The sequence below is a fragment of the Panthera leo genome, chromosome C1 (genome assembly GCF_018350215.1).
Source record: "Panthera leo isolate Ple1 chromosome C1, P.leo_Ple1_pat1.1, whole genome shotgun sequence".
NCBI classification, from domain to species: domain Eukaryota; kingdom Metazoa; phylum Chordata; class Mammalia; order Carnivora; family Felidae; genus Panthera; species Panthera leo.
Window position 1 is genome coordinate 77,663,755 of NC_056686.1, and position 18,186 is coordinate 77,681,940.

At 36.6% G+C, this 18,186-nt stretch overlaps 1 protein-coding gene across 6 annotated transcripts in view; it reads left to right on the plus strand.

The window, feature by feature from the left end:
• The window catches only part of BTBD8 (BTB domain containing 8), a 116,955-nt gene that overhangs the window by 60,206 nt on the left and 38,563 nt on the right, over window positions 1-18,186 (plus strand). For 5 of the 6 annotated variants that reach the window (XM_042952806.1, XM_042952805.1, XM_042952803.1 and 2 more), the window contains 4 exons: window positions 8,612-8,692; window positions 9,909-10,005; window positions 16,975-17,063; window positions 17,504-17,606. In XM_042952806.1, the coding sequence (XP_042808740.1) occupies window positions 8,612-8,692; window positions 9,909-10,005; window positions 16,975-17,063; window positions 17,504-17,606 (370 nt within the window). Of the gene's footprint in view, window positions 1-8,611; window positions 8,693-9,908; window positions 10,006-16,974; window positions 17,064-17,503; window positions 17,607-18,186 lie in introns of those variants that run through there. The other variant, XM_042952808.1, reaches the window with a different exon arrangement.

The window sequence follows — 18,186 nt, forward strand, 5'->3', positions numbered from 1 at the left end:
ATCAGAGTACCAGCAAGGTTTGTCTTATGAGAGCTCTTACCTTGGGTTGCAGACAGCTTATTCTCTGTGTGTGCTTAATGGCCTTCCCTTAGTGCATGGGGGCAAGGGGAGGTGAAAAGAAGGTAGAGGGAGAGAGACAGAGAGAGCTCTCTGGTTTCTTCTATTTTAGCACCTCAGGGCAGGGCCCCATCTTATTATCTAACTTAACCTCAATTCCTTATAAGCCCCATCTCCAAATATAGCCACATTGTGGAGTTAGGCCTCAGTATATAAATTTGGGTGCGTGGGGAAACACAAATATTCAGTATGTAAAAGGTAGTTTCTTTTTTATCTTTTAAAGAATAATTTGGATAGGTGTGGATTTCATTGACTTATGAGGCAATGGTGTATCTACACAATTTGTGGCAGTTTATATAAACTGCTAAGATAGTTATTAAGAGATAAACTAGTACCTTAAATGATAAAAAGGACCCTTTGTTTTTTTAGTGTTTATTCATTTTTGAGAGAGAGAAAGACAGAGCGTGTGTGGGGAAGCAGCAGAGAGAGGGAGACATAGAATCCAAAGCAGGCTCCAGGCTATGAGCTGTCAGCACAGAGCCCAATATGGGGCTCTAACCCACAAACTGTGAGATCATGACCTGAGCTGAAGTCAGACACTTAACCGACTAAGCCACCCAGGTGCCCCAAGAAGGACCCTTTTTTGGTCACAGATAATCACTGTGAGATTCTGTAGTGTACAGTATGGGGAAGGGCTTTCTCATCAGGAAAAATGCCTGGGAGTTCTGAGGGAACCTCTCAGCCCTGCATCTTGGCCAGAATCTTGGGTACGGAATAGTGATAGTGGCAATTCCATGAAAATGGATGCATGGAAATTACTGATAAATTCTTAACCATTTATTTGTCACCCTGACCTATAATTTTTGTTCTTCTTGGTTATAATCATCTGGTTCTCTTACTAAGTAGAACAAATCTCCAAATGCCTGTCATTTTGTAATTTTTCACTCTATAAAAAATGGATTTTATATGCCAAGCTAAAGAGTTTATTATCCTGGGTAAAAGGGATGTATAGATAGAGCAGTTGGTGACATTCTGTTATCACTATTGAAAACAGTCTGAAAAGTATATGTATCCTACTGATAAGATCTCTTCCTTTATGATGAATTTAAAATATCTGCTGAATAAATAGTGCTAGTAGAGGCTAGAATCTTTCTAAGTGTGCCAATCCTAGGGATAATTATATTGGTGTAATTTTGGAAAATTTTAGATGTTTTAGACATCATTTTAAAAAACTGTCAATCCACTCTCCTTAGAAATGAATTCAACAGAAATTTAAATGGAGAGAGAACACTAGTTTGACTCAAAATGCAACTTCTGACAGTCATTAAAAAATCACGTGATTCTGTGTAGTGAGAAAAAAGTCAAAAGAAGAGTGTGATTATGGGATCTCATTCTACAGCAAGGGAAAGTAATTTACAGAAAGCACATGTCTGATTTTTTCCTAGAAGAAATCTTAGTTCCTTGTAGGTTTAGTGACAGTTTTTACTATCTGATGTCTATTAGGTAGCTATTTCTTTCTTCCTTTCTCCAAATAGATTTTGTCCTCAGGAGTAATAGTAATGCCATGTTTTTTCTAGGCTTCTTCCACATTTACTATGCACTTTGATTTTTAGAATCACTCTTTGAGAGAGCAGGTGTATTCATATATTGCAGATGAGTAAAAACAAGATCAGTTAAGTTAAATGTCTTCCTGGAGTCACCTGATAAATAAGTGCTTATGCTGAATATAATTTGATAAGTACTTCAGTGTCGATTCCACCACAGTCACTAAAGAGTTTAAAAGTTTCCTGTTGGCATGTATTCTTGAGCTAGTGCATACTTGTCTCCTCCACTGTTTAAATCCTTGATTTTCAAATTTTATCCCATAGAACCCTAAAGTTCTTGGTAGTATGTTAGGAAACACATGGCATGGGATTGGGATCTGAGGGGAAAACTATATAGGAAGGGCTGCCCCTTCAACCAGAACTGCTTTACTTTTATCTCTTTTATATTGTTTAAGATGACCTCTGAGTTTAGCTATAGGAATAAAGGGAGTCCTTAATCAGCCCTCATGAGTGATCAGATTAAACATTCAAAACACACAGGCTTTTATTTTTTTTTATTTTTTTTTTTTTAATTTTTTTTCAACGTTTTTTATTTATTTTTGGACAGAGAGAGACAGAGCATGAACGGGGGAGGGGCAGAGAGAGAGGGAGACACAGAATCGGAAACAGGCTCCAGGCTCCGAGCCATCAGCCCAGAGCCTGACGCGGGGCTCGAACTCACGGACCGCGAGATCGTGACCTGGCTGAAGTCGGACGCTCAACCGACTGCGCCACCCAGGCGCCCCCACACAGGCTTTTAAAGATGCAGTTTATTTAGAGGTTAGTAGGCAAGAAGGAAGTAGTAGCATCAACTGCTGGTCTCTACTCTCTTAACCTATAATTTTCCATCCTTTATTATGATGGATGTGATGGATGAATATCTCCTGTTATAATATGGCCTGACTACCACTGACCAACTTTAGTAGCTTGCTCAAGGGAAAGCCAAATAGAAGTAGCCAAACTTGTTTTAGAGTTCTGTTTGGCTTTCCCTTGAGCAAGCTACTAAAGTTGATGAATGGTAGGCAGAGACAGATATCATATGATTTCACTTATATGTGAAATCTAAAAAGCAGAACAAATGAATAAACAAACAAAAGGCAGAAACAGACCCATAAATACAGAGAACTAATGACTGACAGAGGGGGAGGGTGTGGGTGTGGGCAAAATGGGTGAAAGAGAGTGGGAGATATAGGCTTCCAGTTGTAGAAAGAATAAGCCACAGGAATAAAAGGTACAGCATAGCGAATATAGTCAATGGTATTGTAATAGTGTTGCATGGTGACAGATGGTAGCTACACTTGAGGTGAGCATAGCATAACATACAGAGTGGTTGAATCACCGTGCTGTATTCTTGAAACTTAAGTAACGTTGTGTGTCAACTATACTAAAAAAAATGTCATTGAAATAAAAGTATGTTGTAGTAGTGACAGCAATGATCAGGCTCACTCCCCTTATAGTATTTTCCTCTCTCTTCGGTTGTGGTAAGCAAGGCTCTGTTTCTCACTGGTTCATCTTTCCTATAGCTACTAGGTCAGCAGTGGTGGCTTACTGCTGGAAATCTCACATTGGAAATAAGGATACATTTCTTTTTGGCTCAACTGTTTTGTTTGGTAAAGCAAGGTTTTCTAATACTAAAATGAAGGAAGAAAGTTTCTCCTGACAGATACTGGGTTTTATCCATATCCTTTATTATCATCACACAATATTTTTTGCTTTTCCCTCTTGTACCACGTATCAAATTGACTGTGTCAAATTACCACCTACAATGGTATTAGTATCATAGGATATAAAGCTATAGGAAGGCTAAAGGGAATTTAAGAAAATTGAGGCTAAAAAGGATTTAGAAATTTTGCTTTTTAAAAAACTGCACCTTAAATTTTTTTTTTATATTATAACAATCTACAAAACAAATTCTTTTTTCACATTCACATTAGCTTGTATTGTGTACTTGAGTAGATGTTTGTGTGGGTAATATAGTACAGTAAAAAGATATGGACGTCGGTGTCATTATAGGTAGTCCAGTATCCAGTCCTAACTTGCTACATGACTTTAGGGTCATTGTGTATCTTCCCTGAGTTTCCTAAAGTTGTTGAAAGGATTAAATGAGATATAGTGCTTGGTATGTAATATATAGTGCTTATTAATATTTGTCTTTTCTTTTTTCCCTAGATTAGATTGTTCTCATTTTCTAGAGAGAAATGGGTTCAAGCAAGGTCCATTACCAATACCAGGACAGCAGTGCCTGCTTTTGCTTGATCAGCAGCCTTTTTTGGAACTGTGCCACTGTTGTATGTCTGCAGGATGTTTCCTGCAGTAGATTAGAACGAAATCCTGTCTGTCCTCACAGAAAAGAATTACAGTGTTTTTAGTGAGGTGGTAACTCATAGACCTATAATGCATATAATATTTTTCAAAAGGGATAGCCTTCAGTAAATGGAGGTAGGAATAGTAGAGTCCTGTAATCCTAGTTCTACCTGTGCCCCAGTATTGGGAGGTGGTAGGAAGTTGTCCAGTTTTCATGGACAAAGGTGGAAATTCTCAACATCCTATACTGGACATTGAACCACAGCCAGTATTTATATAACTGCACACATTTCAATTTTTATATAAACAGAAGTCTTCCATTGGTGGCTTGGGGATTTAGAACATAAATCTGGATTTTCTCATCTCCCTTGGGAGATTCCTGGGATTACACTAAATTTTCAGAATGATCTTTCGAAATATAAATTAGATATTTGTATTTCTCTTCTGACTAAAATTGCTCAATGCCATCTCATCACAGTGAGAATGAAACTGAAATCTTTACCGCCAACCTATAAGACCCTGTATGATCTGGCTCCTGGGTTTTTCCAGACCATCCCACCTAAATTAACTACAGCCCAACTCTCCAGTTACCCTCTTTTATATTATCTTGTTATGTTGTTTTCATGGCACTTTTCACTATTAAAAGTACCTTTTTTATATATATTTGTTTACATATTTACTGTCCATGGCCTCCCTCTACAATGAAAGCTTCTTGTATCTTCGAGGTCTAGAATAGAGCCTATTATTCAATAAATAATTGAATGTGAATGAACGAACGAATGAATGAGTCCCTATGTTACCTTAGCCCACAGACACAGGACCCTGAAACTTTAGGAAGCACACATAAAGCACAGAGATTTTAGTAGACTAGATGTATGTTTATTCTCTGATCTTAGAGCTCTGTCCTCTCATAGGTCTTTCTTCCCTAAATATATGTAATGTTTTCATCTCCTAAAAGCTTTTCTGATTACATTTATTTGTTTAAAAAAAATTTTTTTTAATGGTTTTATTTATTTTTGAAGGAGAGAGAGAGAGACAGAGCATGAGCAGGGGGGAGGAGCAGAGAGAGAGGGAGACACAGAATTCGAAGCAGGCTCCAGGCTCTAAGCTGTCAGCACAGAGCCCGATGCGGGGGTCGAACCCATGAACCGTGAGATCATGACCTGAGCCGAAGTCATACACCTAACTGACTGAGCCACCCAGGCACCCCTATTCTGATTACATTTAAATGGGGATAGTGCTTTCAGTCTTTCCATTTAAACTGTGGGCTATTGGGGGCGCCTGGGTGGCGCAGTCGGTTAAGCCTCCGACTTCAGCCAGGTCATGATCTCGCGGTCTGTGAGTTCGAGCCCCGCGTCAGGCTCTGGGCCGATGGCTCGGAGTCTGGAGCCTGTTTCCGATTCTGTGTCTCCCTCTCTCTCTGCCCCTCCCCCGTTCATGCTCTGTCTCTCTCTGTCCCAAAAATAAATAAAAAAAAAACGTTGAAAAAAAAAAAAATTTAAAAAAAAATAAAATAAAATAAACTGTGGGCTATTGAAGTGATTTGTTGTTTTTCTAGGTCATTTGATCATGTTTTTATAAATACTTCTAGTAAAAATACAAACGAGTTACGACACTGTGATGAAAATACAGTTTAGTAAAACATCTGTAAAACTGAGGGAAAATGTTTTCTTGCTGTTTTTATAACCATATATTGATATATAGGCCCAAATGTCTGGATGTTCCTATCTAGTTTAATAAAACTATTGTTTTTCTTTAGTCATTATTATCTTTTGCTTGAAAAGTCAGGTCTGGAAAGAAACTATTATTTAACCATAAATGACCAATCCTCATTAACAGTAAGAAGAATAGCTCTTGAAATTTTGATGGAAAGTGCATGGGATAGTATATATTCTAGTAATTACACTAGTGTTTTAGATTAGCAGACTGCAGATAATGTGGCATGATTATTCTGAGATTAAATCTTGCCATATCCATAGTATGTAAATTAGAAGAGATTTGACTTTTTTTCCTAAGTATTAAAGATGTGGAGTTTTTGAACCAGCATAAACCAGTACTCAGCCATAGTGGGGGGGGCCAGTAAATATGTATTAAACTAATTAATACATATTTAAATTAATTAAATTTATTAAAAAATACTTACATATTTTCAACTTAGTATTCCTCTGAAGGCAATGCTGTAAGTGCCCAAGTAAGCCATTCATTAAACATTCTTCAAACATGTCTTGAGCATATGTTATATAAGACCATAGAATCAAACACCTGAGTCCTACCCTGTGGAACTCTATTTCTTTTCTTCTCTCTTTCCTTCTTTCTTGCTTTTAGCAGATTAGATACTGTAATATCTTAAGATTGTATAATATTATTAAGCTAGCTTAACAATATCAGCACTGTTCCCACCCTGATTTCCACTGCAGAGCTCCAATATTGTGTGGGGGAAGAAAATTCTTCTCATCCTGGGGGTACCGAATCAATGCTGACATTCGGTTGCTACTAGAACTACAAGGATAAATAAGATACAGCCTGCCCTAGCAGGACTCAGTCTAGAAGGAGAAACAAATGTGTAAATAAAGATATCACAAGTCAGTCTGATAAATGTGATGATGGAAGTGTATAGTATAGTGTACTGCTTAAGAGCCCATACTTTGGAGTCAATAGGCCTAGATTTAAATGATAGTGTATCACTAGCCATTTGGCCTTGGGCAAGTTACTTGATTTCAGTTTTTCATTTATAAAACAAGACTAATAATAGTATCTCCTATTGAGTTGTTACGATTATTAAATGAGCCAGTGGCACTCAAAATGCTTATTAGCTCAGTGACTGGTTCATAAGTGCTCAATAAATGTTAGTTATTACTATGTTTACCATTCAGTGATTTTTTTTTTTCCCTTGGAAACATTAAGGAAACAATCAGAGATAAAGAGCCACGTGTCTGGTTTCTGAAAGATGAAGTAAGTAGAGAGGGAGAATATTTTAAACAGAGTATATGGATGTACTAAGGCATAGATGTATAAGGAATTATAAGTAGTTCAGGTGCAGGAAATGAGTAGTTCATTTATCTTGGAACAGCTGCTAGAGAGGGGGAACTAGAGGTCAGATGATAAAGAACACTATACACCAGTCTAAGGAATTTGAACTTTTTTCCTATGGGCAATAGAGAATTGTTGAAGGGTTTTCACTCTAATAGCAGTGTGAGAAATGGGATGCAAAGAGATTATTTCAGGTAGGAAACTTACATGAGAGAGAAGATACAGTCATAGTACAGATAAGAGAAAAAATTTCACCTCTCCCAGAGCAGTCAGAGGAGAAACAGACAGCAGAGGCTAACTTCCAGAAATTTTTGAAGCTATAAGTGATGAGATATAATGAGGGAGAGGATTAAGATGAATCTCATGCTCTAATTTAGGTATCTAGGGGTGCCTGGGTGGCTCAAGTCGGTCGAGCGTCTGACTTCGGCTCAGGTTATGATCTCGCAGTCTGTGAGTTGGAGCCCTGTGTCGGGCTCTGTGCTGACAGCTCAGAGCCTGGAGCCTGCTTCAGATTCTGTGTCTCCCTCTCTCTCTGCCCCTCCCCAACTCATTCTGTCTCTTTCTCTTTCTGTCAAAAATAAATAAACATTGAAAAAATTAAGAAAAAAAATTTAGGTATCTAGATGATAATCTAGATGCTGAGATTTTTGGGCGGGGTTCAAAATAATATGAAAGAGTCAGTAGATTAAGTAAGAAAACATTTTCTTTGTTATTGATAAAAACACTTCAAGTAGTAAAACATGTATTAAGGTAAGAGCCAAAGTTGACTTGCTTACTGTGTCTCCTCTATGACTACCCACCTGAAATAAAGTCTGAAATTGGATAGCAGATGCACTTTTTCCCAATCACATCTTCAGACTCGTTCAGCAGAGAAGAAAGGAAAAAAGAAATTACATTACCTCTCATCTTGGGTTCCTCTGGACCATTGATAAGTGGTTATTGTCCATGAACCAGATGCAAGAAGCCCTGTAACAGTGCTATGAACAAAATAGGAACAGCAAAAAAATAAATAAATAAAGACTGAATCTGGGGTGCTGGGAGAGGTAGGAAAGAGGAAGGAGGCCATGAACTCAGTTTGAGATCTAGTAGTCAGTAGGACGTAAAAGTTACCACTCCAGACTACTTCTTTAAGTCATATCTTTTCTTTTCATCTGTAATAAGGATGTTGGCCAAGCTAGAGGTGCTGGATAGGTATTACAAATTAAGAAATCTGTGCAGCATAACAAGAATCTTTTTAGTGAATAGAGTTGTTCATCAGAGGCTTTAAGAAGACCAGAGGCCATTTGTCAGTGATGCTGAGGAGAGGATTTCCTAATGAGCCAGAGGTTGGACTGGGACCTCTCAGATCCCTTCTAACTCTAAAAGTTCATTAAAGAAGATGCTCAACAAATAATTAGTGATTTGCTAACATACCAATAATATTTTATAACATATAAAAATCTATAACTGTAGTTATACTTCATTTTAAATTAATGGAATAACTGCATGGATGTTATTTGAAGAACATATTCTTCAGATAAAAGTGAGATTAAAACTTTATCTTAGCTAAAATTTTATGAGAAAATAGAGTGTATTGTTGGTATCAGTTACACTTTAATTATTTCTGGATTTGAATTTGGTTTTCTTTTATATTTCAGTATAAACCATGTAGAAATGAATGTTATGATGCATTTTATATATGGAGGAACTTTGGACTTTCCAGAGAAAACTAATGTTGGGTATGTATTATTTTTAAATCATTTTAAGTATAAAAGTATTAATACTTTGTGTTGTCTGCTTTGTTGAGCTTTGTTTTAAAGTGTCAATACAGTAGAAGCTTCACTTTCATTATTTTGCCATGTCATGTGTATTTGGGGAGTATCTAAAAACAGGAGGTCGCCTTATTTAGAAGAAAAGATGATCTAGCAACTCACAGTAATAAGATTAAGAAAAGTCTTTATTTGACTCAGATTTTGTTAGAAAGACCTTATATTTGTTTTGGAAAATAAACGACAGGTTTTTATAAAGTAAAATTGAATATCAAATTTTGAACAATTATCTTACTATTTTGTTTTCAAATTTTAGGATTACTCTTTTAAACAGCAAGAGAAAAGTAAAAAGAAAAACCTTAAAATTACTTTATAGACATCCTAAAGAACAACAATGGTTCTTAAGTGCTGTTTAGTGAAATGCCATGTAAGCGCTGAAACTGTAGTAGAGAGTGAAATCTACCTTGCTCTTACAATTTTTTGGATGTGTTCTTCTTCTATTGCTGTTTTCATACCAAACAAATGAAAGCTGCTTTTTAATTTAAATATTCATTGGTTTTTTAAATTACAAACTGAGTGATTTTGGAGGGAAAATGTCATGAGTCACAGGGATTAAGTATTGAAATTTATCTCCCTGGAAACCTATAGGAAATTTTATCATGCCCTCAAGGCTTGTAGGTTTCCTAAGTACCTAAAGTGAGTGTGGTACGTGGAAATTCTTGCCAAATGAAAGAAGCAGTGGAAACTCGCTGGGGCATTGGATACTGTTTTCAGTCTTAGAGTCATTTGTAGGTATTTTAAGTATGATAAACATCAATTAATTGCCCTCCTCCCAAGTTTTTATTATACAGATTTCTTGCAAAGAGTTTTATAACTTTTACAGCCTTTGAAGCAGCTTCCTGGACTTTGCTGAATATGTCACTGACAATATGAGGGGAATTTGAAACATCTCCAATTTACTTCATGTTATTCTCCACTAACCAAGTCATCTGACAGTACTTTCTAACTTTGACCTGTGTCCTTTTTATTATCCATAAAGGATATCTATTATGTAGGACAGAAAGTTAGAGTTAAAATAATTCAGATTATTATTATTTTTTTAAATAGGCTATTATTAAGACATTACTGTGTATTAGTCCTTAGTTTTTAAATTGGAGAATTAACAGTCTATCTGTTTTTATTTTAGTCAGATACTCAATATGGCTGATATGTATGGACTAGAAGGATTAAAAGAAGTAGCAATCTATATTTTAAGAAGAGATTACTGTAATTTCTTTCAGAAGGTAATTATTGAGTCTCAGAAATCTTTTACCCAGTGCTTACAGTCACCCATTATTATCTACTAGATTTTTAACTCTGATAGTCAATAGTGCTTTGAATCTTAAAAATATTCAGTCAATTTAACTAATGGGAACTCTAGTTGAGAAATAGCTCATATGATATGCTTACAAAAAAAAAAAACAGAAATTAATTCAGATCATTTAAGTAAAATAAAATTGACATGGAGTTTATTGAAAAGATATAGGAGTATCCTTTATAATGCAAAGGTGGAGTGTGCAGCTGGGACTGAGTCAGGGTGGGTGGCTCAGTCAGTTAAGCGTCCAACTCTTAATCTTGGTTCAGATCATGATCTTGTAGTTTGTGAGATCGAGCCCCACATTGGGCTCTGCACTGACATTGCAGAGCTGCCTGGGATACTCTCTCTCTCTGTGTGCCTCTCTGTCCCTCCCTCCCCTGCTTGTGTCCATGCGTTCTCTCTCTCTCTCAAAATAAATAAACAGAGAAAAAAAAACCACATTTATCACAAGTGTTTCATTTGTTCTTTTCCCTGAAAGTACGCTCTTCCTTCCTGTCACTTCTCTTTATAGCATCTACTTGAGATGGAATATATTTCTCTTCTCATCAAGTGGAGTATGAATACTAACTTTTAACTTTAGTTAATATAAACATAAATTTATTGTCTAAAGAAAGATCTCCTACTACACATTTGTACAGATGCCATTTTGTACATTATTCTTAGATTATCTAATGTTTTAACTTACTCTGTGACTATAGGTTATTTTTTATGTACTTAATCATTTTCTAAATTCTCTACAGTGATCATATATTATTACTTTTATAATCAACAAAAAAGCAAATCTTAAAATAGTTGTTTTACATCGATATTCCCTTCTTATTGGGTACTTGAGGCAACAGTATGTATTGTATGCATTTTAATTAGGTAATTTTAATAATTTTAGTAACATGTAAATTTATATTTTTGTGTTGGGTAGGACTTTCCTACCTCTGTATAAGTTGCAGCTGAAGAAGCACCCCATGTACTAAAAGAGAGCCATGAACAGTTGCCTATAGCACCACCTCCACTACCACCCAGAGTTTACTGAGAAACATTAAACTCCTCAGCTACCTTTAATCAATCATTTATTCCAGCCTCTAGAAGTAAGGAAATTAGAAGAAGGAGGGTGGTCTGTGGTATCCTGAACTTTGTAGAAAGTGAATAATTCTGATGAAAGATTTTCCTTCTCTTTCGTCTGCTTCCCTCATCTTCCCAGCCAAGTGAAAGTTAGGAGGGAGATCCAAGCATATCTGAATAAAAATTAAAGATAGAGGGTATCTGCAATGAGGAGATATGTCTTATCCTTCAGATGGACATATGCCACATCTGTAAAACCAGCCCACTTTGGAGCTTCCATTAAAGAATAAAAGAAAATGGTAAGAGATTTCTTGGGAGAGCCTGAATTTCTTGGAATATGCCTCAGAAGCCAGTAAGAGTACCCTCATATGTGGAGATTTCTAAAGGGAGAAGCCAGTACTAGTTTGGCCATTAGGGACAATAGCTGTTGTCATGTGTAGAAAAAAGTAGGGGCTCCTGTCTGGCTCAGTTGGTAGAGTGTGCAACTCGTGATTTCGGTGTTGTGAGTTCAAGCCCCACATTGGGTGTAGAGATTACTTAAAAGTAAAATCTTAAAAAGAAGAAAAGAAAAAAGTATGGGGAGTCCACTCCACACCCGTTACACCTGGTTCGTGGGGAGGGAAGAGGACCTTAGTGGTTCTTTGAAGATTAGAGGTTGCTGGTACAGGGCCAAATGATGCTGTGTCCCACCTAGGGATCACTGCACATCATGAACCACTAGAAGAATCTTTATCCACTGAGGGGCTAGGGTTACATGTAGTCTGCTCCTAAAGAGTCATTGGCAAAGGCCATCAACATCTTTTTTTTTTTTTTTTAATGTTTATTTATTTTTGAGAGAGAGAAACAGAGCATGAGCGGGGGAGGAGCGGAGAGAGAGGGAGGCACAGAATCCGAAACAGGCTCCAGGCTCTGAGCTGTCAGCACAGAGCCTGACGTAGGGCTCGAACTCACAAACTGTGAGATCATGACCTGAGCCGAAGCCAGACGCTTAACCAAATGAGCCACCCAGGTGACCCAAAGGCCATCAACATCTTAATTAGAGCAAACTCAGTGACATCAACCTATTTCCATGCTGTGTCTGGTTATCTATATGGCCATTCATAGCCCTCTTTCACAGGAGTTAGACCTAGAAAATGGAGGAGCAAGAGGAGACCACACCATGCTCTACTCCTGATTCCATATTTCCCCAACTATAAATGTAATCAGTGATGGGGAAGAGAAAGATGTAAAGCCAGATATAAGATAGGTGTCTAAATAGTACTGTGCTGATTTCAATTCCAAAAAATAACCAGAAAATACTGGAATTTGCCTATAATGTCATGAAGGGATGGAAAAAAGGAGAATTTGACACAGCATAGTTGGCAGCATTATCTGGGAAAAAAGTTTTATGTTAGTATCTCCTCTGAACTGAGACTCCTCAATAAATGAATTACATCTAACATTTTATTTATTTTTTATTTTTAAAAAATGTTTTATTTTTATTTTTTATTTTTTATTTTCCTTTTTTGAAAATGATTTATTGTCAAATTGGCTTGCATACAACACCCAGTGCTCATCCCAAGTTCCTTCCTCAATGCCCATCACCTATTTTCCCTCTCCTCCCACCCACCCCCATTCACCCTCAGTTTGTTCTCTGTATTTAAGAGTCTCTTGTGGTTTGCCTCCCTCCCTCTCTGTAACTATATCTTTTTCCCTTTCCCTTCCTCCTTGGTCTTCTGTTAAGTTTCTCAAGATCCACATATGAATGAAAACATATGTGGTTTATATATATAATGGAATACCACTTGGCAATGAGAAAGAATGAAATCATACCATTTGCAGCAACATGGATGGAACTGGAAGGTATTATGCTGAGTGAAATAAGTCAGAGAAGGACTGGTATCATACATTTTCATACATTGTGGGGAATAAGCTTAGAAATTCCCTGGGCTTGCACCAATGGGTTAACAAGGCATAAAGAATTACAAAGCCATAGGATGCTCACACCCAAGTTTGGGTAAACAAGATTAGGTGAATAAAGGTAGAGAAGGGGGGCTAAGGCCCCCAGAATAAAGTAGGGGGCAAAGGCCCCCAGAATAGAGGGGGGGCAAATGTCCCCAATACAAAGGTATATGAGGTAAGCAAGATTAGGTATTCAGGGTGAAAGCACCCCCCCAATTTAGTACTATAGCAGAAAGCTGCTTTCACAGGAAGGAAGGACCAACGTAGGTAAACAGGTAAATAGGGCTATAGACCTCTGCGCTGCAGTGAAGCTGTCCAGAGCAGAGCTGATTAACAAAAGAAAGGTGTCTTGTTAACCCTGAGGTTACTTGCTGTATCTGTCTTATCCCCTACGCTGGCTAAGATAAACAGACATGGTGCTTCCTGTCTGCCATTAACAATCATCTGACCATCCGCCTGGGGCCAGGATTTTGTTTTGTATTAATCCAAACCCCTAACCCCAAATATCTTCAAGACCCCCTTTCCTTCGCGTCCATAAGTTAGTGTTCATAGTTTCATTGCCTCTTTGTGCACATCCATCACCATGTTTGTAAGCCTTCTGATCCTAATACAAATGGGGCAAGGACCCTCATTCGGGGCTCTTGTCTTTTCTTGGACATTAGCCATCTCTCGCTTTTAATCCTGCGTCCGCTCTCTTGTGGGACAAAAGAGAACTTTAGACTTAGAGTCTATACAATACATCTAACATTTTAAAAATAATCTCTTTTATGGATAGTCTTTGGACCATTGCCTCTAGTTTTTAGTATGTTTGTAAGTATACATAGGTTGTATGCAGCTTCTTGCATTTTACTTACAATAATTCACTTGATTTTTAAAACACAGAAGGCATATTTGTTAACATTGTAAAACAACAGAAAATGAAATTTTAAATAGATTATCAATATGATACTTTGTTGAAAACTTTTTTCACTTTATTTTACTTGTTTTAATATATTTTATTGTGGTAACAGATATTTGAGAGAATAATTTTTGCTTTTATTGCTTGATCTTTAAACTTTTGCTTTACATATTTTTATAATATATAACTTTATAAATATATCTTTGAAAGTATAATTTTTAACTTCTAGATCTCAGGGGTATCTGGGTGGCTCAGTCGGTTAAGCATCTGACTTTGGCTCAGGTCATGGTCTTGCCATCCATGAGTTTGAGCCCTGCATACGGCTCTGTGCTGGCAGCTCAGAATCTGGAGTCTGCTTTGAATTCTATGTCTGCCTCTCTCTTTGCCCTCCCCTGCTCATGCTCTGACTCTCCCTCAAAAAGAAATAAACATTTAAAAAAGTTTTAACTTCTAGATCTTAATTATGTAGTTTCTTGCCAGTGACTTACTTGCATGTGATAAGCCTATTATAACACACTGCACAGTAATACAAATTTGGGTAGAAAGTAATGGGTAACTGACCCTGAAACTCCTGACAAGCTTTAGTCATTTCATTAACTTCACAATTTTACCTTTTACACAATTAAAATTTTTGGACTTCATTTATAGAATTACAGTGAACTTTACATTATATATTTTTCATCCCTTCTTTTTTTTTAAGTTTATTTTTCAGAGAGACAGAGACAGAGCAAGCGGGAGAGTGAGAGAGAGAGAGAGAGAGAGAGAGAGAGAGAGAGAATCCCAAGCAGGCTCTGCACTGGTAGTGCAGAGCCTGATGTGGGGCTTGAGCTCACACAACCATGAAATCATGACCTGAGTGGAAACCAAGAGTTGGACTCTTAGCCAACTGAGCCACCTAGATGCCCCTTTTTTGCCACTTCTTTAAAAACATATCTTGGATAGTGATTTAAATATATCTCTTCCCAAATTCTGCAAGCAGATTTTGAAAATGACTAAAGGTCTGTCATCCTGTTACAAAATACTTGGAAATTAGCATTTTTATATAAGTGAAATTCTCAGAGTTAAAGTAACCTTTTAAGCCAGTGGTCAGTAAACCTTTTCTGTAAAAGGCCAGATAGCAAATATTGTAGGCTTTGTGGGCCATACATTCTCTATCACATCTACTCAGCTCTGCTGTTGTGGAACAGAAGCAACTACAGACAACATGTAAAGGAACATCATAGTAGTATTCCAATAAAACTTTATTCACAAAAACAGTGATGGGCTACATTGGCCCACAAGTATAGTTCCCTAGTCTCTGCTTTAAGCAGCAAATTACTTTGTATTTTAATTTTTTTGTGGAAATTATTCTTATACATCAATTGGTGGACTTTGTGTTGTAAAGAGCTGGTTATTCCTAAATTAGATTGCTGGACCTCTTTTTTTTTTTTTTTTTTTTTTTTTTTTGAGCGAGAGTGAGGGAAGAGAGAATCTTTAAATTTTTTACTTTTGTATTTATTTTTATTTTAGAGAGAGCATGCGCTAAGGTGAGGGGCAGAGGGAGAGAGAGAATCTTAAGCTGGGTCCATGCTGACACAGGACTTGAGCACAGCCCTGGGATCATGACCTGAGCTGAAATCAAGAGTTGGATGCTGAACAAACTGAGCTACCCAGGTGCCCCACATTCCTGGACGTTTTAACTCTTGTGTTTACTTTTATAATTTTTTAGACTTCTGAGTGTTTTTATGTTTATACCAGTAGTTTCTTCCCAAGAGTTTGATACTCTTGTCTGAAGTGGTTCAGAAAACCAAATTATTTAACTTGGTAGAATTATCACTGTATCATCTATATAGTGACAGCCATTTTTATTTTATTTTATTTTTTTATTTTATTTCTTTTTTTTGTTATTTTGAGAGAGAGAAAGAGAGTGCACAAGCTGGGGAGGGACAGAGAGAAGGAGAGACAGAATCTCAAGCAGGCTCCACACCATCAGTGCAGAACCCAGTGTGGGGCTCGAACTCACAAACCATGAGATTATGACCTGAGCCGAAATCAAGACTTGGACTCTTAACCAACTGACCATTTTTTATTTTAGAATAGCCTAGAGTACCTCCAGTTATTGCAAAGGGAATAACCAGTTTGTTCATATACAAAGCAAAATATTTACATTCAATTTATTGAACACTAATGTAATACTTTTAGGAGAAGTGTATTAGAAACTCAAATTAATAGCAGTTCATAATTTTAAAAGTTGCAAATCACTAACCTTATTAGAAAGATTACCCTGGGTGTAATTCTAAAGAAGCTTTGCTCTTCTCTGAGAGCAAGGGATCTTCAGAAAGATACACTTAGAGACCACATACACAAATTGGCTGATTGATGATCTTTATTTAGTATATAAAGCCCACACTACAACAAATGAATGTGTACCAAGAGAAGTTGAACTCTATTCACCCTAATAGGCAATAGATATGCTTAGAAAATAATCCAAAACCTGAAAATAAGTGATATGGGCAATATGTAGCAAAGAGGCTTAACACCAAGAGCAATGAGTTGTTGTCACTACTTATATCTACATTTTTTGTTTTAATTACTTCCATATATGAACTTTTAAAATACATTATATAATTATGATCTAATTTCTGTCATTTTGTCTGAGGTCAGAGTAGGACTTCCCATTGCACATGCACTTAGAGTTATATTTATACTTCAGGAAGCAGATTAGATCATATGGTTGCATTGCAGTGTGATGTGCTAGAAATTACACCATTTTAATGTAAAAAATAAGCTAAATGAAATTAAAATAAAACTTGTGTTCATTCTGATAGCTGAGAGAGTTCAAATGCTATTCTATAAAACTAAAGGTTGTTAGTGATACTCTGTTTTACAAGAATAGACTTTTGAATTATGCACATTTATTCTGCAGTTTAGGTATACAAATCAGATCATGTTTATGAACCAAATACTTTTAGCCTCTGAAAGTTGAAAAAAAATACATGTGGTGTTTTCTATTAATTTTAGCCTATTCCCAGAACGTTGGCGTCTGTATTAGAATGCCTGATTATTGCTCATTCAGTTGGAGTGGACAGTCTTTTTGCTGACTGCATGAAGTAAGTGATTTGAAGTAGTGTCAATACTATTAATATAAAGATTTTGTTCTTCTATTCTTGTAATTTTCTGGGAGATTTTGGAATTGGCCTGTTTTCTGGGGTACATTGTAGGGAGCTTAATGCTTAACTAGTTGTAACAATTGAGAAGTATTATTGACTTAGATATTACTCAAGATGCTTGGGATCTATTTTATTTTAGCCTAGCCATGGTTATTTATGTCAAAAGCTATGCATGAAACTTAAAGTAGAATTAAAATATTTGTTTACAGAAAAGGGAGGACAATTAAGTCCATCATAGAGTTCACAAAATTAACGGTAAGAGTTAGTCATCATATATTTATGTACAACTTATATCATTGAAAATAAAAGTGTTATTTGAATACTATAATCCAAAATATTTTCATTTCTCTAACTTGAGATTCTTTTATTTTTTTTAACAGGTGGATTGTAAAGCATTTTGCAAGGTTTTGGTCTGAGAGAAGTTTTGCAAATGTACCTCCTGAGATTCAGAAAAGTTGTCTTAACATGTTGATTCAGTCTTTAGTAAGTATAAACTGAATACCCTTGTTTGTATTTGTCATCAAAAAGTTTATTCAGTTTTGTGTAGGTACTTTCAATGTTTTAAACATAAATGTAGAATTCTATGGTAAAAGCAAGATGAGAGAACCGATTTCAGATAACCCAGAACCAGTTGAGAACCTGTCCTCAAGATTTTGTTCCCCTCTACCAAATTCATTAGTTAGGGTTCAGAGAAGCAGAACCACTATTTTGGTTCATGAACAAAGGGGGCCTGGTGCCACAGATGGAGGTTATGCATTGGTATCAACAACATAGATTTCTATTCTCTAAGGTAGATTTGGTACAGCGCTGAAACTTCTCTGTGGCAACATTCCCCACGAGAACCAGCCATTTACTTGGAGGCCAGTTAATTATATTGGACCACTTCATCATGGAAAAGGCAGTGCTGTGTTCTCATTGGAGTAGACATTTGCTCTAAATACAGATATGCCTTCCTTGCTTCCAGTATTTCTGCTAAAACCACTATCCGTGGTCTTACAGAATGCCTTTTCCATCATCATGGTGTTTCACACAGCATCACTTATGACTAATGAACTCACTTCAC